Raw genomic sequence first — 24896 nt, 5'->3', positions numbered from 1 at the left:
GACCAGACTTACAGTCCCTGCTGGTGTTCCCACCGTCTACTTGCTGCCCTTGGTAATAGGCCTCCAGTGTCCTGTTGAGGGACACAAGCTCCAGGGTCAGGCAGACCAGAGTTCAAGTCCCCGTTGTACTGCTTACAACCTCTCTGTGACCTTTGCCAAGTTTTTAACTTCTCTCATCCTGTTTCCTTATCTGTGAATGGGGCTTGTAAGACTATCTCTCTAATAGGATTCTAGGAATGATAAACGAAAGCCCTCAAAGTGTCTGGCACATAGTAAGCACACGAAATGTTAGCCTTCATTTTAAATTACGAGTATGATTATTATTATGAATTAAATTCAGCACAAAGCAATAAGATTCCCCAAATTTAAGATCCTTCTTGGATTCTAATTGAAATAGCTACCCTTCACCCACCTGTAGCCAAGGGTATAGCACACCCTTTCGAGACACGTACCTCCTCCCCTCCCCAAGCAGATGCAGTTGGCTCTTTTGCTTGAACTGACTCTTAGTGTTTTCTCAGCCTGGAAAGCTTCTCCCCCTACACATGCACACTTAGCACATACTCTCCTGTGGCACCCCTCTCTTCTGGTGACAGGGCGCTCTTATTCTTGGTTAACGTGGGTCTCCTATACCAGGCCGTGTGCTCCATGAGGGCAGAGCTATGACTGTGTCTCTCTTTAGTGTACTAGTGCCCAGCCAGGTACACACAGTAGGGTCCATGAACATGTACTCCGTAAAGGACATGAGTATTCCACATCTTTTCCAGTTCAAAGGCCTCCTCATTTCATCAGTGGGTCTGTGTTCCACTTCTTTGGCCCTTCACTGGAAGACTTATCCTCTTTTCAAGAGGAGCCTCCCCATGCCTGAGGACAATTACAATTATCCTCAGGCATGGGGAGGCTCCTCTTGAAAACATAATTCCGTTTATTAATGCATTTGTTTGGTAGCTGTAGCCTCTCATTATCTATAATTGTGTGTGTGTGTGTTTTGTTTTATACAGCAATTCCCTCCCCACCAACTGAAGTCAGCATCCATAACAGCACTGCACACAGCATTCTGATCTCCTGGGTCCCTGGTTTTGATGGATATTCCCCGTTCAGGAGTTGCAGCGTTCAGGTAAAGCTCCATGGTAAAGGGGGAAGTAGCGGTTTGGCGCTCTCTGTGGGTCTAAGGATTTTTCTTCCCTCCAAGGATGGACACGGAGGGCATTTCTCCATCTCTGTACAGAGTCCCCTGACCTCCCTGCTTCAGTGTCCAGCATGCGTGCACCATTCCATGTCCATGCTCTGCCCATGACACTGTGTCCTTCCTGTGCAGGGTCAGGGCCCAACCGGAAGCAAAATGGGTTTCCAAGGGAGAGCATCATGAGGCCAGGGAGAGTCCTTCTTCTTCTTTTGTTTTTTGTTTTTTTTTAGACAAAGTTTTGTTCTTGCTGCCCAGGCTGGAGTACAATGGCGTGATCTTGGCTCACCGCAATCTCCACTGGGTTCAAACGATTCTCCTGCCTCAACCTCCTGAGTAGCTGAGATTACAGACATGCACCACCATGCCCGGATAATTTTGTATTTTTAGTAGAGATGGGGTTTCTCCGTGTTGGTCAAGCTGGTCTTGAACTCTCAGTCTCAGGTGATCCGCTCTCCTCGGCCTCCCAAAGTGCTGGGATTACAGACGTGAGCCACCGTGCCCAGTCAAGACCAGGAAGAGTTCATTTTTAAGGTCCCAAAACACATGCTTATGACCAGGAGTTGAGGAAGCCAGCCACTCCCCAGTGTGGCTCCTCCTGGGCTGGTGGCCACGAAGGACAGAAGGTCCAGCGCAAGATAGGTCGTCTGTGCTACTGAGCGTAGCACCTTAGCCAGTGTCACCTGGGGATCCTGGGCATTACAGGCCTTGTGGAGTCTTCAGACATTTTTCACTGCTGCCTAGAATGGGTATGAAACAGTGCTATTAGCTATCCTAAAATGATAACTTGCCCATGATGTAAGCTCTGCTCTTGAGTGTTCACTTCATAAAAATGAGAATGGTGGCAGTAACACAATTGTTTACTAAGAGACCACAATGGCCCAGGGGCTTTGCAAACATCATCTTACTTAAAACACACCAGCACTGCAGGCTCAGAGTACTCACACAGCCTATGAGTGGCAGAACCAGAACTCAAGCCCAGGAAGCTCCAATGCCTAAAGCAGCGCTCAGAACCATCAGCTCTTCCATCTCAGGAGAGTCATCGCATTTGGGAGCAGGTTACCGAACATGCAGGAATTATCCACTAAAAGTATGAATGCATTCTGCCTGGTACTTAATCATACAGTAGGGTCAGGAATTAGTTTACTAAATATCTGGTCTCATTAATTAAAAATATGTTAACTTGACACAGGCCAACTCAGCTCAAAGAATTTTGTGTTGACAACTAGATGTTTTTACTTGGTAGTCAAATTAATTTCTCTGTTCTTAACGCCTCCAACTCTTATCTAACAGCTGTTCCTTCCCTGAAGAGGAAAAGCCTGTATTATCCCTAAAATAGCCTCCACCCTCACCCACTGCCTCCAGCCTTTCTTAATTCTTGCTCAGTTTTTTTTTTTTTGTAAGCCTCCCAAGCACTGGTAAGTGTTAGGAATTCTTATTGCATCTACAATTCCTCACCAGGAATGGCCTTTTTTGTGATTAATTTTTTTAACACCTTTTTTTGAGATATAGTTTACTTTTTTTAAAAAAAAATTTGAGACGACGTCTTACTCTGTTGCCCAGGCTGGAGTGCAGTGGCACAATCTCGGCTCACTGCAACCTCTGCCTCCTGGATTCAAGCAATTGTCCTGCCTCACCCTCCAGAATAGCTGGGACTACAGGCCAGTGCCACCACACCCACCTAATTTTTGTACATTTAGTAGAGATGGAGTTTCACCATGTTGACCAGGCTGGTCTTGAACTCCTGACCTGAAGTGATCCACCAGCCTGGGCCTCCCACAGTGCTGGGATTATAGGTGTGAACCACCATGCCCAGCTGAGATATATTTTATATACCATAATATTCACCCATTATTTAAAATGTACAATTTAATGGTGTTTAGTATATTCAAGAGTTGTGCAGCCATTACCACTGTCTAATTGTGTCTGTATCTATAATTTGTCTGTAGTTTTCTTGTGGTAGCTTTTTCTGGTTTTGGCATCAGTGTAATATTGACCTTCTAGAATAAGTGTGAAAGTCATCTTCCTCCTCCTACCCCTCCCCCTTCCTCCTCCTCCCTCCTCCTCCTTCTCCTCCTCTTCCTCCTTCTTCTTTTCTTGGAAGAGTTTGTGAAAGATTGATGTTAAATCTTCTTTAAATATTTAATAAAATCTGTTCTCTTTGTGGAAAGTTTTTTCAATAATAGCTCAATCTTTTTACTTGGTATACATCTATTCAGATTTTCTATTACTTCTTGAGTGAGCTTTGGTAGTTTCTATGTTATAGGAATTTGAACATTTCATCTTAGTTATCTAATTTATTGGTATACAACATAGTACATCATATTCCGTTATAACCTTTTTTATTCTTTGAGGTTAGTAATAAGATCTCCTGTTTCACTCCAACTTTTAGTAATTTGTTTTCCCTCTTATTTTTCTTAGTCAGTCCAGCTAAAAGTTTGTCAAGTTTATTGATCTTTTTGAATAACCAACTTTTGATTTTGTAAATTTTTTCTATTTTCTATTATCTATTTTATTCATGTCTGCCTTAATTTTTGTTTCTTTTTTGTCTGTTTGGTTTAGTTTGCTCTTTTTCTAGTTTTGTAAGGTAGAGGTTAGGTTATTGATTGTGTTCTTTTATTTAAAAAAATAGGCATTTACACTCTACATTTCCCTATAAGCACTGTTTTAGCTGCATCCCATAAGGTTTTGTTGTTGTTGTTAATTTCAAGTTTTCTGTCATTTTCCTTGTGCATTTTTTTTGTACTCTTGATTATTTAGAAGTGTGTATTTAAATTGTCACGTAATTATGAATTTCCCAAATTTTCTTCCTTTACTGATTTCTAATGTTATTCTACTGTGTTTGCAGAATATACTTCATATGACTGTGATCCTTTTAAATTTCTTAAGGCTTGTTTTATGACCTAAGTTCTATCCTGGAGAAAGTTTTGTGTGCGCCTGAGAAGAATGTACATTCAGCTGTTGTTGGAGGAAATGTTTTGTGCATGTTGTTCAGGTCTTGTTGGTTTAGAGTCTTCAGTCTTCTGTTGCCTTGCTGATATTCTGTCTCATGGTTCCATCTGTTATTGAAAGTGGGGAGTTGAGATCTTGACTCTTATTTTTGAGTTGTCTGTTTCTCCCTTCCTTTCTATCAGTTTTTGCTTCATGTTATTTTGGGGCTCTGTTTTTAGAAATATCCAGGCCTCTTTCCCTAGAGGTAGACATTTATTTATTTGTTTGTTTGTTTGAGACAGAGTTTCGCTCTTGTTGCCCAGGCTGGAGTGCAATGGCGCGATCTCGACTTGCTGCCACCTCCGCCTCCCGGGTTCAAATAATTCTCCTGCGTCAGCCTCCTGAGTAGCTGGAACTACAGGCACCTGCCCCCACGCCCGGCTAACTTTGTATTTTTAGTAGAGATGAGTTTCACCATGCCGGCCAGGCTGAGGTAGACATTTATATACGGGACATAACTGAAACATGGGCCAGCCCTTTTTAAAACTGTGACCAAAGCACTGAGCTGTTTGAAGAGCCTGAGAGGACATGAAACATGAGGATGGTGAGCTTCAGGGAGACTCTCAGGAAGAGTACCACTCCACCTTGAGACAGCAGGTCTCAGGGTGACGTGAGGTGGGCAGGATGGTTGAAAAGTTTGAAAACACCAGGTGACTCCTGATGATGGAAGATGATCACACACAAGCTTTACCTGCTCTCTCTCTGCCATGGTTTTGGGTGTTCATGGTGAAACATGTGTTCATTTTTCAGATGAAAAAGCATCCTGAGACGGCCAAATTCCAGTCCTTTCTTGCCCATCTTGGATTCTGTGGTGCTGGATATGGTGATTCTGTTCTTGTCCCCCTTGGCTAGCTCAGCCTCTGTTCATCCTTTCTCCTTTCCATCTCTGGTAGGCTTTCCAGATTTGGCAAATAAGAATACGGAACACACAGTTAAACTACACGAATAATCTCGTGACATACCTACCTGTACTGAACAGTTACTTGTTGTTTCTTTGAAATTCAAGTTTAACTAGGTGTCCTTTATATTCTCTGGCAGTCCTACTGGGGTTAATCGGCACAAGCTCTAAAAGTTATCTTTTCTATTCTGTCATTAACAGTGTATTCCCATTTTTTGAAGGGACCAAGTATGGCTTTGTAAAATTATAATTTTAAACTCTGACTCGGGACCAAATGAATGTTTTGGATGAGATTCAGATGCATGCGCTAGCAGGACACACCCTCTCACTTCCTTTGGTCCTGATCTTAGCTCTTTTCTTCACCCATTTTTGGGCCACACACTCCATTTCTATTTTGAGCTCTCCCACGTACTTCTTGCCACTTCATGCGCTCTTTTCCCCGAGGACCCACTGACTGAGAAGGGCTATTATAGAAACCCTGTTTTCCTCTAGGAACGTGCTCTCAGAGAGCGTTCCTGTGCCTGGAAATGCTCCCCACATGTCTCCGGAAGTGGGGCGGGGAGGAGAGCCAAAGGTTTCCTCCACCTTCGCTTTGGTGGTTGGTCACCAGGAAGTAGGTGCACACTCTAAAGTGAAACAAACAAAAAGTGATGTCTGCCAACAGCCACCACCAAGACAAGTGTCCTGGTTCTTGTTTCTCCTCTGGTGGCTCCTCAGGTCAAATGATACCTTCTTGTCTCCCACGGGGTCTGAGTCAGAGGAGAAACTCAGCCCCCACACCATACTCCTGCTATCCGCCAGGGGATTTGGAATTCCAGAATGTTTATTTCTGGTTCATTGACCTAAGATTCAAACACACATAGCCTGAAATTATAGTACTGTATATCTACAGCCCAGAACTGCAAGCCCGTTATTAACAGCAATACATTTTGTGGCCTGAGGATTTTTCCCAAATTGCTCTCAGTTGCTTGTTTTACCCAATATCATTTTGTCTGTTCTGATTTTATAAGTGCCACATATTATAGAAATTTTGAAAAAGCATGTAGTGGAAAACAAAATCCCATACTCTCCCTTATCCCCATACCCAGACAGGAGGTATGCAAGGAAAGAGATGGAAGTTTCACCCAGGACTAGATTTGTGCTGGGAATCGCCCTCTCTTGCCTATGCATACAGAGATTTGGAGAGGGATGTGGAGAGACTGGTGGAGTTATAGAGGGAAAGATAAGGCAGTGTGTTTAAAGGAGATTTGGAGAAAAGTTTTCTGGAGGAGGGGCAAATGACCCTTTCCTATATTACCCCATCAAAAAAAAGAAAAAAAGCCGAGAATCTACATTTCCTGTGTGTGCTTCTGGAATTGAATTTCTGTTGGGGTCAAAGGGGTTAAGAATAAAGGACACACTAAAATTAGCTTCAGGATGGGTGCATTGGCTCACGCTTGTAATCCTAGCACTTTGGGAGGCCAAGGCAGGCAGATCCCTTAAATCAGGAGTTCAAGACCAGCCTGGCCAACATGGTGAAACCCCATCTCTACTTAAAAAAAAAAAAAAAAGCCAGGCATGGTGGCAGGCACCTGTGATCCCAGATACTCTGGAGGCTGAGGTGGGAGAATCACTTGAACCTGGGAGACGGAGGTTGTAGTGAGCTGAGATCGCACCATTGCACTCCAGCCTGGGCAACAGAGTGAGACTCCATCTCAAGGAAAGTGATAATAATAACAATAAAATAAAATAAAGTTAGCCTCAAGGCAAGAGCAGCGTTCCTCAGGTTACATAATAAAAAGAAAGATTAAGAAACACTGGGCATGGTGGCTCACGACTGTAATCCCAGCACTTTGGAAGGCCAAAGGCGGGCGGATCACCTGAGGTCAGCAGTTCAAGACCAGCCTGGCCAACAGGGTGAAACCCTGTCTCTACTAAAAATACAAAATTAGCTGCGCGTGGTGGCACATGCCTGTAATCCCAGCTACTCAGGAGGCTGAGGCAGGAGAATTGCTTGAATCCAGGAGGCGGAGGTTGCAGTGAGCTGAGATCACGCCACTGCACTCCAGCCTGGGCAACGAGAGCGAAGCTCCATCTCAAAAAAAAAAAAGAAAGAAAGAAAGAAACCCATCCTCTAAAAGCAGAATTTGGGAAATATTTCCTTTAAAAGGCAAAATATTAAATATTTCAGGGTTTGTCAGCACATATTATATCTGTTGTCTCTGTTGCATATTCCTTGAAGCAACTGAAAGAAGTCAAGAATCGAAGAGGTTCTAAGAGAGGAGAGGCTTTATTTTATAATACAATATGAATTCCAATCATCATAATTATTTGCTCCATTACCTGCCACAGTGAGAATTGTTTATTGTTATTTTAGGTGTTTTCCTCAGGTGTTCAGTTATTGTCCGAGTGGCATGAGTAACACACAGTGATGCTGGCGGGAAAATGTGTGTGTGCCCAGAAAGGAAGCAGGTCCTTCCCCTCAGCGTAGAGGAAGGGGCACGTGCACCAAATACACGCATGCCCCGTGCCTGACATTCCCACCTCCTTACTAATGCCCAGTCCTCGTGTTTACTCTTCATTTAGGTCAAGGAAGTTGATCCACTGAGTAATGGCTCAGTCATGATTTTTAACACCTCTGCCTCACCACATATGTATCAAATCAAGCAGCTGCGAGCCCTGGCTAATTACAGCATTGGTGTTTCCTGCATGAATGAAATAGGCTGGTCTGCAGTGAGCCCTTGGATTCTAGCCAGCACGACTGAAGGAGGTAATTCCTGGGGTTCAGAATGTATATTGCCCCCAATGGCATGTGATTCAACAAACCCTTCCCAGTGGTCTGACTGAGAGTTGAAACTTTGCTTTGTTTGGACTTTGTCTCTGGAGGAGAAAATTATTGAGGAGACAGATGAAAATGGGAAAGATATTTCCTCCATACTTTAAAAGCATTTAGTGACAAAACTTAGCCGTGTTATGTATAGGTAATCTTTTCTTTTACGTAGAAGATAATAGCAGCACACTTTAAAACATGCTCTCTCACAACACAACAATCAATACATGTTACCAACACAATAGTCAATACAGAAGCCTTTGGTGACCCCAACATATGTGAGGATTTCTCTCCACCAGCAAGCAGTCAGCTCTGCAGTGGAGACCAGCTGAGTGTCCTCCAATTCAAGTCTGAAACTACATGGAGATAGCTTCAGATCCCACAGGTTGAGGGCTCGATCCCCAGGCCTCCCTTCCCTCCCGTCCCCGACCCCAGCCTTTAGATGCCAATCACAAATCTTGACCTCTGGAACTTCTGACTGACCAAGTGTTTCCCATGACCTCAGCTTTGTGTCCAATTAATTTGCTGGAACGGTTCACAGACCTCAGGGAAGTACTTATATTTACCAGTTTATCATAAAGGATATTACAAAGGATACAAATGAAGAGATGTGGAGGATGAAGTATAGAGGGAAAGGGCGTGGAGCTTCCACGCCCTCCCTGGGCACACCACCCTCCAGGAACCTCCACATGTTCAGTTATCTGGAAGCTCTCTGAACCCTGTTGTCTTGGTTTTTTTGTGGAAGTTTCATGATGTCAGCATTCCTTCCTCCAGGTTATGGGTCAGGACCCCCTTTGTAATAAGGGTCTTATGACCCACAGTCAGAAAGATGGGGAAGATTAGAGTCCTGCATCGAGGCTCGTGAAAGGAGGGCAGGAAGAGGTCAGAGAGATTGTTTTCTGAGGCCTGCCCCGGAGGCGTAAAGCACCCAACATCATAGCAAAAGATTGTAGGGCACAGTGGCTCACGCCTGTAATCCCAGCACTTTGGGAGGCCGAAGCGGGTGAATCACGTGGTCAGGAGTTCAAGACCAGCCTGACCAACATGGTGAAACCCCATCTCTACTAAAAATACAAAAAATAGCCAGGTGTAGTGGTGCATGCCTGTAATCCCAGCTACTCGGGAGGCTGAGGCAGGAGAATCGCTTGAACCTGGGAGGTGGAGGTTGCGGTGAGCTGAGATCACACCACTGCACTCCAGCCTGGTGACAGAGCGAGACTTCATCTCAAAAAAAAAAAAAAAAAAAAAAAAAAAAAAAAAAAAAAAAGATTGTAACCAGGGCTATGGGAGTTGTAAGCCAGAAACCATGACCAAAACCTGTGTGTGTGTTTGTGTGTGTGTGTGTGTAGGTTATTATGTATGTGTACATATACACACATATATACATATAAAATAACCCACAAGTCCATTAAAATGTAATAGAATCATTCAAATGGATAGGTTTAATTGCATATTTTCTATTTGTTCTATCTGTAATTTGTGCTCCTTTTCTTCGTTTTCTTCATTTAAAAATATTTTTATTTTTTAATATTAAATTTTTATGATTCTGTGTTTAATATTTTTATGATTCTGTTTTTTTATTCTTTGTTTGGCTTATTAGCCATAGCTCTTTTTCTGTTCTTTTAATGGTTGCTTTAGGATTCACAGTATACATATTTAACTTATCACAGTGTACCTGCAAGTGATTTATACCACTTCACATATATTCCATTTTCTCCTTCAGATATTTTTGGCTGTTGTCAAAGAGTTTACTTTAATGTGTCTTAAAAACCATTGCTACACTGTTGTTATTTTTGTTCAGTCAATAATCTTTTACGGAGAGATTTATATAACCAGGAAAAACACATGTTTATGCCTATAGTTACCATTTCTAGCGATCTTCCTTTTTTGGTCTTTATATTTTATCTGGCATCATTCTCCTTCTTCCTGAAGAACGTTTTAAAAAATCATTTCTTGTAGTGTGTATCTGCTGGTATTCAGCTCCTGTAGTCTGGGGAAAAATATTTATTTTACCTTTGAAGTGTTGTTATTTTTAGCCTTCATTTTTGAAAAATATTTTTATGAGGTAAAGAACTGTAGGTTCACAGTTTTAGTTTAGTTTTTTTTTTTTTTTACTTTCAGTACATTAAAAGAAGTTGCTCTACTATCTTCTTGCTTGCATTGTTTCCCGCAAGAAATCTGTGGTCATCCTAACTTTGTTCCTCTGTATATAATGTGTCTTTTGTCCCTATTTTCACCCTTATCACTGATTTTGAGCACTTTAATTGTGACCTGCTTTGGTGTAATTTTATTTATATTCCTTGTGTTTGGAGTTCATTGAACTTCTGGGGTCTCTGTATTTGTTGATTACATCAAATTTGGAAAAAGTTTGGCCATTATTTCTTTATATTTTTTTCCTGTTTCCACCTATCCTCTTTTGTAAGGACTGCAGTTACATATATATTAGACCATTTAAAGTTGTCCCATAACTTACTGATGATCTATTATTACTTTCCCCTTCTTTTCTGTCTGATTTTATTTTGGATAGTTTCTATTGCTATATCTTCAATTTCACTCATCTTTTTTGGTGCAGTATCTAATCTGACATTAGTCCTATCCAGTTTATATTTCATCTCATATACTGTAATTTTTATCCCTTTTTTGCATTTTTCTGTCTCTAACTTTTGGACCATCTAGAATGCACTTATAATTACTTTTCTTTTCTTTTTTCTTTCTTTCTTATTTTCGTTTTTTGAGACAGAGTCTCATTCAGTCACACAGGCTGCAGTGCAGTGCCAATCAGAGCACTGCAGTCTTGAACTGCTGGCTTAAGCAATTCTCCCACCTTCGCCTTCGCCTTCTGCGTAGCTGGTACTACAGGTGCATGCCACCAGACCCAACTAATTTTTGTTTTTGTTTGTGTGTGTGTGTTTGGTTGTTTGTTTTTTGTTGTTTTTGTTGTTGTTGTTTGTTTCTTTGTTTGTTTTGAGACGGAGTTTCACTCTTGTTGCCCAGGCTGGAATGCAATGGTGCAATCTCGACTCACCGCAACATCTGCCTCCTGGGTTCAAGCAATTCTCATGCCTCAGCCTCCCGAATAGCTGGGATTACAGGCATGCACCAGCACGCCCAGCTAATTTTGTATTTTTAGTAGAGATGGGGTTTTCTTCATGTTAGTCAGGCTGGTCTTGAACTCCTGACCTCAGGTGATCCGCCTGCCTTGGCCTCCCAAAGTGCTGGGATTACAGGCATGAGCCACCATACCTGGCGTGTTTTTTGTTTGTTTGCTTGTAGAAACAGGGTCTCACTATTTTGCCCAGGCTGCTCTCAAACTCCTCACCTCAAATGATCTTCCCACCTCAGCCTCCCAAAATGTGGGGAGTATAGGCATGAGCCACCGTGCCCAGCCTTTTCATAACTGTTTCAATGTCTTTGTTTGCTGTCCTAACATGTATGTTATTTGTGGGTGGTTTCAACTGATTCATTTATGTTTCCACTGTAGGTGGTATTTTTCAGGTTCGTTGCATGCCTGATAATCTTTGACTGGATTACAGACATTGAGAATTTTACAGTGTTAGATGCTAGATATTCTTGTATTTCTATAAGTAGCGAGCTTTGTTTTGAGACACAGCTAAGCTAGTGGGAAACAGTTTAATCCTGTAGGGTCTTGCTTTTAAGATTTATTAGGCAGAACCCAAGCAGGGCTCAGTCTCAGGTCAGTTATTACCCACTGCTGACTCAAGACCATTCTGTGTGCCCTACTCAGTGCTTCTTGAATCATTAGATTTTCAGTCTGATTGATGGGAACAGGCACTATTCCCTTGCCCCGTGCGAGGCCTGGATACCATTACCTTTAATTGTTTCATGTGGTTCTTTTTCTGTTTTCCTTTAGAGGCATCCTAAGGATTCTGGTGCCTTCTCCTGGGTATTTGCCTTTCTTAGTTTATGCCCTCGTTTTCATGGAGCCCATTCTCAATTAGCTTCCACAGAGTGTATACATAAAAAGTAAAGATTGTGGGAACTTGCACGTCCTTATGTAATTTTTCCAAATATAGAATTTTAGGTTGAAATTATTTTCCCTCAGAAGTTTAAAGGTGTTTTCGTATCATTTTTTAACTTCATGGGTGGCTGTGGAAAATTCTGATACTTAAGTTTTCTATGTGAACTGTTTTTCAGTTTTAGTTTTTAAAATATCTTTTTAATCCTGGTTCTGTGATAAACTGTGATGTGCAATTTGTTTTGGTCATTATCAAGGGCATTCAGTGGCCCCTTTGATCTGGAAATCTGGAAAGTCCTTTGGTCCTTAAACTTTTGTTTTTCCTTTGGAAATGTTCCAATCTCTGGTTTTTCCAGAAATTGTGTTAGGCAATTATTAATTAGACCTCTTTAATTGCTTCCTCAGTTTTCTTTTTTTCAAATTGGCCTATTTTCTTTGCCCTTTTGTTCTACCTTCTTGGAGATGTACTTGATTTATCTTCCAATTCTTCTGTTAAATATTTTTTTTTTTTTTTAGACGGAGTCTCGCTCTTGTCGCCCAGGCTGGAGTGCAGTGGCCAGATCTCAGCTCACTGCAAGCTCCGCCTCCCGGGTTTATGCCATTCTCCTGCCTTAGCCTCCCGAGTAGCTGGGACTACAGGCGCCCGCCACCTCGCCCGGCTAGTTTTTTGTATGTTTTTAGTAGAGACGGGGTTTCACCGTGTTGGCCAGGATGGTCTCGATCTCCTGACCTCGTGATCCGCCTGTCTCGGCCTCCCAAAGTGCTGGGATTACAGGCTTGAGCCACCGCGCCCGGCCGGTAATGATCTTAACTTGTTTCCCAAATTATTTTATACACATACACACATGCGCACACTCACACACACACACACGCACGCACTTTTTAAATGTGTTGACAGATTAGCTCTGTTCAGATCGTCAATAACTTGCCTCTGGACTTTAAAATGGTGGCTGCATTCTGAGCTCAGCAGTGTTTCCTACCTTGTGCATCTCAAATGCCACCAAGCTGATCTCCAACTGGCCGTGTTGACTTTCTGCCCCACAAGTTTGTCCTGGAGAACATTGTTCAAGTTGTGTCTGCTTCACTTCCCCAGGAGTCCAGAGCACCACCCACCCTACCTTCCCTGCCTTCCTCTTCTTTGCTGTTTTACTTTAGGTGCTCACGAAATTTCCTTTTTTTTTTTTTCCTTTTGAGATGGGGTCTTGCCCTGTCGCCCAGGCTAGAGTGCAGTGGTGCAATCACAGCTCACTGCAGCCTTGACTTTCCAGGGTCAAGTGATCTTTCCTCAGCCTCCCAAGTAGCTGGGACTACAGACCTGTGCCATCATACCCAGCTAATTTTTTTATTTTTAGTGGCAATGGGAGTCTCACTGTGTTGCCCAGGCTGGTCTCAAACTCGTGACCTCAAGCAGTCCTCTCCCTCTGGCCTCCCAAAGTGCTGGGATTATAGGCATGAGCCACCATACCTGGCCAACGTTTTCTTATTTTCTTTCTCTTTCTCTTTCTCTTTCTTTCCTTCTTTTCTTCCTTGCTTGCTTTTTCTGCCCAGGCTGAAGTGCAGTGGCATGATCCTGTCTCACTGTAGCCTCAACCTCCTGGGCTCAAGGAATCCTCCTGCCTCTATCTCCTGAGGGACTGGGACTACAGATGTGCACCAAGCAGTCAGCTAATTTTTTAGTTTTTTGTTTCATTTTGTAGAGAGGGTCTTGCTATGTTCTGGCTGACATTTTCTACTTAAGAAAGAATTTCTAGGCTTCAGTAACCTACAAGGGCTCACTTATTTAAAACTCATTGATTTCTCAGTGAAAATCTTAGTTGAGAAGGTGAAAATGTGCTGTAAGTCTTGGTCTCATTTGAGTGCTTTTCACAGAGCATTTGAAAAACAAACACTTGAAAACCCAGATGAGAATGCATCTGTGTGTGTTTTGTGGTTCTTCATTCTTCTCTCCTTTTTCTTTTGCAGCCCCATCAGTAGCACCTTTAAACGTCACTGTGTTTCTGAATGAATCTAGAGATAATGTGGACATCAGATGGATGAAGCCTCCAACCAAGCGGCAGGCTGGAGAACTGGTGGGCTACCGGATATCCCATGTGTGGCAGAGTGCAGGGATTTCCGTAAGTCTAAACCCTGGGAGAGCACGATTGATCATCTCCTTTCAACTTGCTGGTTTACTTCAGTTTTAGAAGCTTTCATTTGGTTTTGAAAAGACCTGGTGTGATTGAGTTAGGCAAGGCACCTTTCAGGGGAACATAAAGAATATAGTAAATATTAGAGGTGACTGAACAGTTATAAAATTCTAAGGAGTCTTTTGGAACTTTCCTCACTCATTCATTCATTCACTTATTCATGAGATAGATATAGATTTCATCCTCTGTTATCACCTGACTTTTGCCCTCATGGAATTTAGGCTCTTATAGGAAGACAATGTGGACTACCCAAATTGTAGCATTAGGTCAGGGAGCTACAGGGCTTAGCAGTCCAGCAATTCATGGCCTTTTGGAAATTTCATGGGACTTTGCAAAAGAAGAAGATCAGGGAATAACCTCATCCTCATAGAGAATGACAAGAAGTAAGCAGTCACCAAAGGAGGGGACTAAGCAAGCTCGCTGGCCAGCCTGGCACAGCTGCAGACAAGCCGAAATTAGACATGAGACTTACTGGATCAGGACATGCAGTCTGACACTGCATAGCACACAACCAGGTGCATCAGCCAGATGGCACAGGTTCCCTGCCCCACCAAGTCCCAATGGGCAATGTGATGTACCCACTTGGTGGATTGTGCACCTGAGGGTACCAGGGTCAAGGGCTCAGCACCCTGTGTAGTGAGCAGCAAACAAGCTGATCCTCTGTGCAGTTGCACGGTCGTCATGCTGTGGCCACCTTGACCTGCTTCATTGCCCATGTGACCGGCCCCAGCATGGCTCAGGGCTGGAGATGATTAGGCCTTGCACTTTGTTGCGCTCAGCAAGGATGAACAAAGATGCTTGGAGCCTGTAGCAGACTGCCTGTCCCAGAAAAGGTGGTACTTGAATTGGACTTATGTGTCAGTCAAAATTCTTTAAAGAAACAGCTAATTGAACACGTATGTATAGAAGGAGATTTATGATGAGAAATTGACTCATGCAATTACGGAGACTGAGACTTCTCACGATCTGCCGTCTGGAAGCTAGAGACCTGGGAGCCAGTGGTATAATTCAGTCCGAGTCTGAAGGCCTGAGAACAGGGGCAGTGGTGTAGATCTCAGTCCAAGGATAGGAGAATACTGATGTCTCAGCTCAAGCATTCAGGTAGAGAAAAGGGGAGAATTCCTCCTTTCTTTACCTTTTGTTCTTTCTAGGCCCTCAATGGATTGGATGAGGACCAGCCACACTGGAGAGGGCAGTCTGTATTAGTGAGTCCCTCATTTCAAATAATAATCTCACTGGAAACACCTTCACAGACACACCCAGAAATCATGTTCAGCCACATAGCTGGGCACCTCTGTCACCCAGTCAAGTTGACACATAATATTAACCATCACAGCTTAGAGTAATCTTGGCAGATGAAGTTTGAGGAGTCTCAGATGGGAAAATATAACATGAGAGAAGGCACAATACGGCAACTTTAAGTTCTGACTCACTTGAAGGTCTGGAACATAACCCTTTTGTGAGAGCAAGGTGTGAGATGAAGCTGGATTGAGGAGTTCTGACCCTAAAATGCAGGGCCCTGAAAGTGAGGCCAAGGCAGGTAGAAATTGGTTGATAGCAAGGGAGCCACTGATAAGTATGAACTCAGGAGCACAACTTGAGACTTACAGATCATGATGATGACCTAGATGATGATTCTTTTATGAATAATTACATTGAGTTTGCTGATATAAGTAACCTTCCAACCTGCCTTCTTTCCACCCGAGCATACTTGCTGAACACATTTCACTCTGGTCTTCCAAGACTGAGCAGAGAACTCAGCAGCAGGCTTCTGCCAGCTACAGAGGTTTTTTTGCTCCCTGAAAATGCATGTTAGAATTGTCCACAGTGTTTATTTGGAATACCAGTGTGTGCTTGGAACTGGGTAGGGGTATGGTGGGGGAGCATCAATATGTCAGGTAATTCCTGCCTTATAATCAAAAAAACTGGCAAGATCCTTTAGATTTTTGCTAAAGCTGGCAAGTTCAGTGAAGACTCTCTAATATAAGCACTGGTTTCATTTCACAGTGGCAAACAAAAGGCAAAGGGAATCTACCTGTGAAATAGTGGCTCCCTCCCTATGTACCAGCCAGTGCCCTTCCAACGACTTCGTTAAGCATGACTCCAGTCAAACCCAGAGGGACATTTGATTTTGATTTCTATGAAGTCTAAAGACCACTACTATGATGTGAACCCTAGACCCAATACAGCAGCAGGAAAGGCAGCTGGGTGACGATGCCTGGGTGTGGTTAGGTGGGCAGCTTCTAGACAGGTTCCCTACCCACCTGGGCAAGGAAGAGAGTAGGGTAATACTGCCTCCTTTTGTGACACAGAACATCCATGGAAGGGCAGATGCACTGGTTTCATTATCAAGTCTGTCTCTTCTTTACTGTGATCATGGAAAGCATGCTTCTTCTGTGTTGCCGTATTCCTGATCAATCTAATCCTAGTAACAAATTGTATTAGTCTGTTCTCACACTGCTAATAAAGACATACCTGAGACTAGGTAATTCTAAAGAAAAATAAGTTTAATGGACTCATAGCTCCACATGGCTGGGGAATCCTCACAATCATGGCAGGAGGCAGAGAAGGAGCAAAGGCACTTACATGGTGGCAGGCAAGAGAGCGTGTGCAGGGGAACTCCCCTTTATAAAATCATAGGATCTCACGAGACATTCACTATCAAGAGAACAGCATGGGAAAACCCCACCCCCATGACTCAATTGCCTCCCACCAGGACCCTCCCATGACATGTGGGGATTATAGCACTACAAGTCAAAATGAGGTTTGGGTGGGGACACAGCCAAACCATATCATAGATCCAAATTTTAGCTTCTTCATGGCATCTATATGGAGCATCACATACAGATGCTCCATATAGAGATGAACGGGGGAGTGGGTGAGCAGATGCACCCACCAATGATGCCCAAAGTTTGTTTTAATCATTTTTAGCCACATATCATCCAGCATTTATCAAAACTGCCATTTTCTGAAAGGACACTTAAAATTTATTTTGATTTCCCTGCCTCAGTTTACCTATCAGGAAGCAGACTGTTGGACGCAATAGGTGATGGAAGTAGAGAAAAAGAAAGCTTAGAAGTCCATGTTGTTCTGCCTTATAGTAAATGATCATGGTATTAATTAATTTTAAATAGCAATCCCGCTTAAAAGTCACAGCTGCGAGAGAAGCAGCCTTTCCTTTTGTCTTTTGTCCCAAGGCATTTGTGTGAGGTGCCTCTGGATTAACTGCATTTCTCCATTGGCTGAGTTGCAGGAATCAAATGCCTCTTTGAGAGAAAGGCTTTTGTTCACAATGCTGAATGCTTGGTGTAGCTGTACTAAACATAAAGGTTCAGCAGGAATTTTATCTTTCTCTGTTTGGCAGAAAATAGTGATTACCAGCAGACACTTAGGCTGTCTAAAACAAGCCAGTTTGTTTAAAGAGCTGCAGGTCGTCCTTTCTCCTTCTACTTCTGGCATGGGCGAAAGCTACTTTTCTGAAGGGGGCCTCTTGAGCTGAGGCGTTCTGAAGGGCAGCAATGATGAAAACCTTATGAATGACTGTGGCTGGAGAGCCTTGTGCACTAAATGCCATTAGCACTCAGCTAGGCTGTGCATTCTCATTGCCCTTTGTTCAGAATGGTCCCCTCTGCAGGGAGAACAGAACTGCCACAGTTAGGGCCGTGACCTTTCCAGTCACTTACCTCCTTGGGGATGCCAGGTCATGCCAGTGAGATCATTTATTGGGCTTTGCACTATACTTTATGCATCATGACAGTCTTGTGACAACAAAGACCCAGTGGCTCACTTTACTTTGGAAAACATTCTCTGATGCAGCTAAGTGTCAAACTTGTGATCCAAAACTGGGGGCAAATAAGAACAGAGAAGAAAGGCGGACCCTGGGAGTGCCCTGAAATCCACACCCAAAAGGAAGTTTGAGATGATCTTGGCATCTGTCACTTTGATTTCCTTGAATTTCCTTCATCTCAGAAGGGCAAAGCTTAGACAAAACCTTGTCTCAAAATTATCTTTTCATTTTCATTTTTAGATAACTGATACTAAAGCTACTTCCTTATGCAGGACAGAGCAGTTGGATATTTTTGAAAGATATTTCTCACTTATAACTGTAATTAAGGCTGGGCGCAGTGGCTCAAGCCTGTAATCCCAGCACTTTGCGAGGCCGAGACGGGCGGATCACGAGGTCAGGAGATCGAGACCATCCTGGCTAACATGGTGAAACTCCGTCTCTACTAAAAAATACAAAAAAGTTAGCCAGGCGAGGTGGCGGGTGCCTATAGTCCCAGCTACTCAGGAGGCTGAGGCAGGAGAAAGGCGTGAACCCGGAAGGCGGAGCTTGCAGTGAGCTGAGATCCAGCCACTGCACTCCAGCCTGGGCGACAGAGTGAGACTCCTTCTCAAAACAAACAAACAAACAAACAAAAAAACTGTATGTAAGGGTGGGATTTTTCGTGTGCATACAATTTCAGAACTTCCTTGGCAGTCGTTTTTGCTTGGCTTGTTGCAGTTATACTGAAGACAGGTCTGTAGCTTTGTGTTCCCACAATGGTCATGTCACTTTCAGACTAAGAATCCTTTGATCTTTACTGTATGGATATTTATTATATCTCAATGATGATACCTACTTTTTTCGTTCTATTTTTCTTGCGATTACTTGCCTTCCAAATCAGAGCTTAAAATCCAAAGATAAGGAGCAAATACAATGTGTTCTCTTTGAAGTTGGAGGCAGGTCTTGCTCGTCTTTGTACTGTCTGAACACAGGGCCTTGACCTTGCTTTGTAGGCACTTATGGCATTATGGATTTGATCTGTGGGCCCAGCTACACCATCTAAACTAGCTGGAGAATTTCTCTCTGTGAATGGAACAGTCTTTTATTGAGTTGGACTAGTATTTCCCACCCCACCCTCATTCCCATAAAGTGTCTGTGGATCTTCCGTGAAAAACAGAGTTCAGTGAGCAAATAGAGTTATAAAATATTGCATATTATAACACCTTGAAGGCCCAACATGTATACTGGCAAGTTCAAGGCTCTTTGAAGTTTAACAGAAAATAAATCTGTTTAACTTTGACCCAGAATCGCCTAAATGTTAGGCAGAGACACATTTTTATACGTGCGGTTTTTATGGAGCTCATTGCTTTGGGTTTATTGCTTGAATGCTAGTTTACTCTTCATTTTCAAAGGGTATAGATCTTAGAAGGAATCTCATAGCAGAGATTCTTATAGCCTTGAGACAGCATGATATGTAGAACCAACTTTTTTTTTTTTTTTTTTTTTGAGACGGAGTCTCACTCTGTCGCCCAGGCTGGAGTGCAGTGGCCAGATCTCAGCTCACTGCAAGCTCCGTCCCCCGGGTTTATGCCATTCTCCTGCCTCAGCCTCCCGAGTAGCTGGGACTACAGGCACCCGCCACCTCGCTCGGCTAGTTTTTTGTATTTTTTTTAGTAGAGACGGGGTTTCACCGTATTAGCCAGGATGGTCTCGATCTTCTGACCTCTTGATCCGCCTGTCTCGGCCTCCCAAAGTGCTGGGATTACAGGCTTGAGCCACCACGCCCGGCCAAACTTTTTTTTTTTTTTTTTTTGAGACAGAGTCTCACTCTGTCATTCAGGCTGGAGTGCAGTGGCACAATCTCGGCTCACTGCAACATCTGCCTCCCGGAGAACCAACTTCTTTAAAGACTCAGGGAAGCTACAGTGTACTTGACCCAAGACCTTGGCCTCCTAACAAGCTCCCCTAATGAGCTGAGCTGTGTGCCTGGATGTTGGCATGTGCCCACTGCCTCTTCCTTTCTCCTTTTCTCCCTCTTTCTCACTGTCAAAGGAGAGCAGAGCATTTGAACTGGTGTTATCTTAAAGTATGAGGAATAGGCAAGGTTCTCATGGCCAGCCAGGGATCTGAACCACTTCTGAAACCCAGGGATTGATCAAATAGGGTACATTTTGCCTGGAGGAGAAACCTACCCTGGAGGTAAACTCCATGAATGGGTCAAGTAAGCTTCCTGGTTTAGGGAACTAGACAGCCTTGATGATTTTCTCTAATGCACCAAGACTTGAAAGATACCACAAAGTCAATTCTGTAAGGTTTTGTATTTATTTATAGGGAAAGAAGACCCAACTGTAGCACCACCTTGAACATGATAGAAGGATAATCATAGCCACCACTGATTACTTGCAGCATGCCAGATCATGTACTATGTGTTTTACATAAAGGAACTCATTAAACCCTGAACAGTGAGACCAGGCGCAGTGGCTCACGCCTATAATCTCAGCACTTTGGGAGGCCGAGGCAGGTGGATCACCTGAGGTTAGGAGTTTGAGACCAGCTTGACCAAGGTGGTGAAACCCTATCTCTACTAAAAATACAAAAATTAGCCGGGCATGGTGGCGGGCACCTATAGTCCCAGTTACTTGGGCGGCTGAGGCAGGAGAATCGCTTGAACCTGGGAGGTGGAGGTTGCAGTGAGCTGAGATAGCGCCACTGCACTCCAGCCTGGGTGACAGAGCGAGACTCCATCTCAAAAAGAAAAAAGAAAAAAATAATAAACCAGTGAATGTCTTTTCCTAAGTTCTGTGAGCCACTCTAGCAAATTAAACAAACTCAAGGAGGGGGTCATGGGGTCCCTGATTTATAGCCAGCTGGTCAGAAGTACAGGTCAAACTACCTGGGGCTTGTGATTTGCATCTGAAATTGGGGGGGGCTCTTGGGGACTGAGCCCTCACCCTGTGGGATCTGACACTATCTCCAGGTGATAGTGTTAGAATTGAACTGGGTTGGAGAATGCCCAGCTGGTGTCTGCTTTGGAACTGACTGGTTGTTGGTAGGGAAAAAGTCTCATACACTTCTTGGTGACCAGAGGTCACAGAAGCCTTCTGTGTTGACTATTATGGTGTGGGAGCAGAAAAAACAGCTTGTTTTTTTTCTGCAGGGGACATTTCTGGGTCCTGATGTCCACTACCTATCTAGATTTGGAAGCAGTCTCTGGATGGCCAACCCAGGTGCCCCCTTGGTCATGAATGATGGACTGCTCTCTCCTTAAGGGTTGAGATGGTTCTATCCTTCACCATCACTAGCAAAGTGACCGGCTTGAGAGTGAGTGACCAGGGAATACAGTTACCAATAGAACTGCCTTTGCTGTTCATTGATGACCTGTGACATCTGTGACCTACATGACCTGAGACTTCTTTCTGTCTCTGAAATCAAATTTCCAAAATTCAGAGATAAAGACATGTTCCTAGAACTTCGTTTCAGCTTTCACAACCCCTGCAATTTCCATTTGAAAAGCCAGCCCAAACACAAGATTAGTTTCCTATACCAGAGAACATTATGATTATAGAGGTTTGGAAAAGGGGAGGAAGGTGTCGTATAAACCCTTAGTTCTGGTTATTTTTTTCCCTTTGAATGACATTGACTTTTAAATAACATACAAATAAAAGTAAAACCAGAGTTTTGAAAATTGAACAAGTTGTACATTTGTCACACTGAAAGAAAAAAAAAAAGTGTCAGTGCCCTCTTCCAGGTAGATTTTAGTCAAAATTCTTGTAATTTCAAAGAACAGGAGGCCACTCATGCTGGTTCAAGGGCGGGTGGCAGGTGGACAGTGTCAAGGGACAGTGTGACTGGTGTATTGTGCTGTGGGTGATTCTGAGGATCGAGGGCTCAAGGAGTCAGTCTTGTCTGCCATCTGGGTGCATCTACTACGTGCTCCCTCTCTTCCAGAAGCTTCTTTAGGACCACTGTAAGTGCCATGCCCTCATAGCCCTAGCTTGCCAACGCCCCCCAAAACTTGAGGCTGCATCCTGTCCCTACCCGCCTTTTGGTTCCATTGGCCATGGCCTGAGTGAGGAAGGAACGCTGTGAAAGTGTGGCTTCTGGCCCCAGACGTGGGCAGGATGGCTTCCCTCAGAAGGAACTATAGACACGCCTGCAGTTTGCCTGGCCGTCAGTGTTTTCATTTCCTCTTTTCCTCTCTGTCCCCAGAAAGAGCTCTTGGAGGAAGTCGGCCAGAATAACAGCCGAGCTCAGATCTCTGTTCAAGTCCACAATGCTACGTGCACAGTGAGGATTGCAGCCGTCACAAAAGGGGGAGTCGGGCCCTTCAGTGACCCCGTGAAAATATTTATCCCTGCACATGGTGAGATCTATACCCAGTAAGGGCTGATAGGGTGTGGTGGTCCAGGCAGTGCACAGATTGCCAGAAAGTAACCTGGGGGATGGATGGCTGATTAAAGAATGAAAAATAAGGCTGGGCTTAATCTCAACACTTCAGGAGTCAAAAGCAGGAGGAGTTTGAGACCAACCTGGGCAATGGACAGCATAGTGAGACCCTGTCTCTACAAAAAAATACGTATTTTTAAAATTTGCTTGGCATGGTGCATCATGCCTGTTGTCCCAGCTACTTCGGAGGCTGAGATGGGAGAATTGCTTGAATCCAGGAGGCAGAGGTTTCAATGAGCTATGATCACACCACTGTACTCTAGCTAGGTAAGAGAGCGAGACCCTGTCTCAAAAAAAAAAAAAAGGAAAAATAAGAATCAAAAATAATTTTTCCAATGATAAAGATATGATATGATAACATGCTTTATAGAACTGCTGATACCCATAGGTCCCTCCTATAGTTACTATTAATGGTAATAACTTACTTGGGAGATCAGTCTTTTCAGATGCCAACTTTGGCTTTACTTATTGAACTTAGTTGCAATGATGTATACTGTACATGACTGAATTTTAGATAAACGATATAGCTAATCCTTAGCTGTCTATAATTGGGACAATTTATTTGCTGGTGCTTGTTTTGCTGTGTTTCAAACGGTACTGCTTTGCCATGTTTTTACCCATTCAAGCCTTGGGTACATGCTTTGTGCTTTGCACAGAATATGAAATATTTCCTATGGAAGCCATCCTCAGACTGTCCTGGGCCCACTGAGCTAAATGCCCAGCCATGCGTGTTGGCTTTTGCATGTTGCTGGAATGTCCTTTGGCACCGTGCCACCATGGTACCCCAAGTGAACCAAGTGCTGTGCTCACTCCATAACCCAATGGAGCCACTTTGTTTGACTCTCACCTTCCCTAGGTTGTTTAATGTTAAATGACTGTCATAAAGTCCATGCATAGGCATCTAGATCAGTGTGCTTATTATACATTAAGTTTTTGCCAAAAATGACCTTTGTACCCAATAGCAGACAGAACTTGTGAGCAGATGATTGAGTTCCCACCTGTCTGTTACCAGGGACCCTCAAACTTGCTCTCCCTTTTGGTGCTGAAATGGAACCATATTACGTTCCTGCAGCCCATAGGCACAGTTCCTGGGAAACACTAGTAACTGGTGATGGGGAGGCAAGATGTGTCTACCTGGTAGAAATTCAAAGACACTGAGATTCTGCCTGGACATGGTGACTCATGCCTGTAAATACAACACTTTAGGACGCCAAGGCAGGCAGATCACTTGAACTCAGGAGTTCAAGACCAGCTTAGCCAACATGGTGAAACCCCATCTCTATCAAAAACAACAACAACAACAAAAATTAGCAGGGTGTGGTGGCATGCGCCTGTGGTCCCAGCTACTTGGGAGGATTGCTTGAGTCTGGCAGGTGGAGGTTGCAGTGAGCCAAGATCACTCCATTGTATTTCTGCCTGAGTGACAGACTGAGACCCCATCTCCAAAACGAAAACAAAACAAAACAAAAACAAAGACAATGAAATTCTGATTATAAAGGGACAGCTTTAAAACATTGGAGTTTAGGCTGGGCGCGGTGGCTCATGCCTATAATCCCAGCACTTTGGGAGGCTGCGGCGGGCAGATCACTTGACGCCAGGAGTCCCAGACCAACCTGGCCAACATGGTGAAGCCATGTTTGCTATGCAGGCATTCCTTACCTTGCATGGCTCCAGTATGCACAAATTTCAATTACCACAGTTAAATAACAGCCATGCCCCAAAAATATAGTTCAAATTTTAGTCACCATTCTATATTAACTATAATTGCAGAAAGCATAAACTCGGGCTGCTGGCTCTTCAGGCCACCAATCACTGTAGAAATAACAGATGCACGTCACTCTCAGGACCAATGGCGTCATTTCTTTCAAAGTCTGTAGTGATTGGTCACTGCGCCTTTGTCATTCTTTTTGTGCCCACCTAGCAGAGACATGCCGCTGTGTTGCCTCCTTGTCTCCCAGGGACAAACCCACATGCCATTTTACAAAAATGGGTAATTGAAAAAGGGAGTTGGTGAACAAAGGTAAAAGCACAGCAAAGAAATGCAAAGGGATAATGTTCAACGTAAAATTTGAATTGAATGTAAGACTATGGAAAGTTGTTACTGCCCCTGCTGATAAACGTTAGATGTGAACCAGCAGGGGTCCTCAGTGAAGGTGAACTTATGCACATACATGAAGAGGTTGTGACAAAAATGTTGAAAATGTCCCAGAGAAAGCGACACGGTCAAAAAACAACATTGAAGGAATACTGAGAGATATTTTACAACCTTGAAAGAACAAGATAAAGTATTAGCCGCGGATCCAAACTTAGAAAGGAATGTGACAATTCTCCAAAACACAGAAACTATGTTTTCTCTGTATCATAAGTTACATGACTAGAAGGCAAACTATTCAACCTACTCTCGATCGTTTTTTACAAAGAAATGACACTTTAATTTTTCATGTTTCTAACATTTTAAACTACAAGTAAATATTAGTTGTCATTTTTTAAATTTTCTTGTACATGTATAACTGACATGAGTTTTCTCATTGATTTTTAAATTACTATTTTTAATTAACAATTGAAAAATTATATATACCTCTGGAGTACAATGTGACATTTTGATCTATATATACGTTGTGGAATGAGTAAATCAAGCTAGTTT

The 24896-nt window shown here is 43.3% G+C and overlaps 1 protein-coding gene across 1 annotated transcript in view; it reads left to right on the top strand.

The window, feature by feature from the left end:
• The window catches only part of MERTK (MER proto-oncogene, tyrosine kinase), a 131377-nt gene that overhangs the window by 69953 nt on the left and 36528 nt on the right, over positions 1-24896 (top strand). The window contains exons 6-9 of the mRNA XM_026449785.2: positions 999-1114; positions 7635-7818; positions 13817-13968; positions 22016-22169. Coding sequence (XP_026305570.1) covers positions 999-1114; positions 7635-7818; positions 13817-13968; positions 22016-22169 — 606 coding nt within the window. The remainder of the gene's footprint in view (positions 1-998; positions 1115-7634; positions 7819-13816; positions 13969-22015; positions 22170-24896) is intronic.

This window comes from Piliocolobus tephrosceles, chromosome 15, assembly GCF_002776525.5.
Source record: "Piliocolobus tephrosceles isolate RC106 chromosome 15, ASM277652v3, whole genome shotgun sequence".
Lineage (NCBI taxonomy): Eukaryota > Metazoa > Chordata > Mammalia > Primates > Cercopithecidae > Piliocolobus > Piliocolobus tephrosceles.
This window is presented reverse-complemented; position numbering and strand designations above follow the sequence as displayed.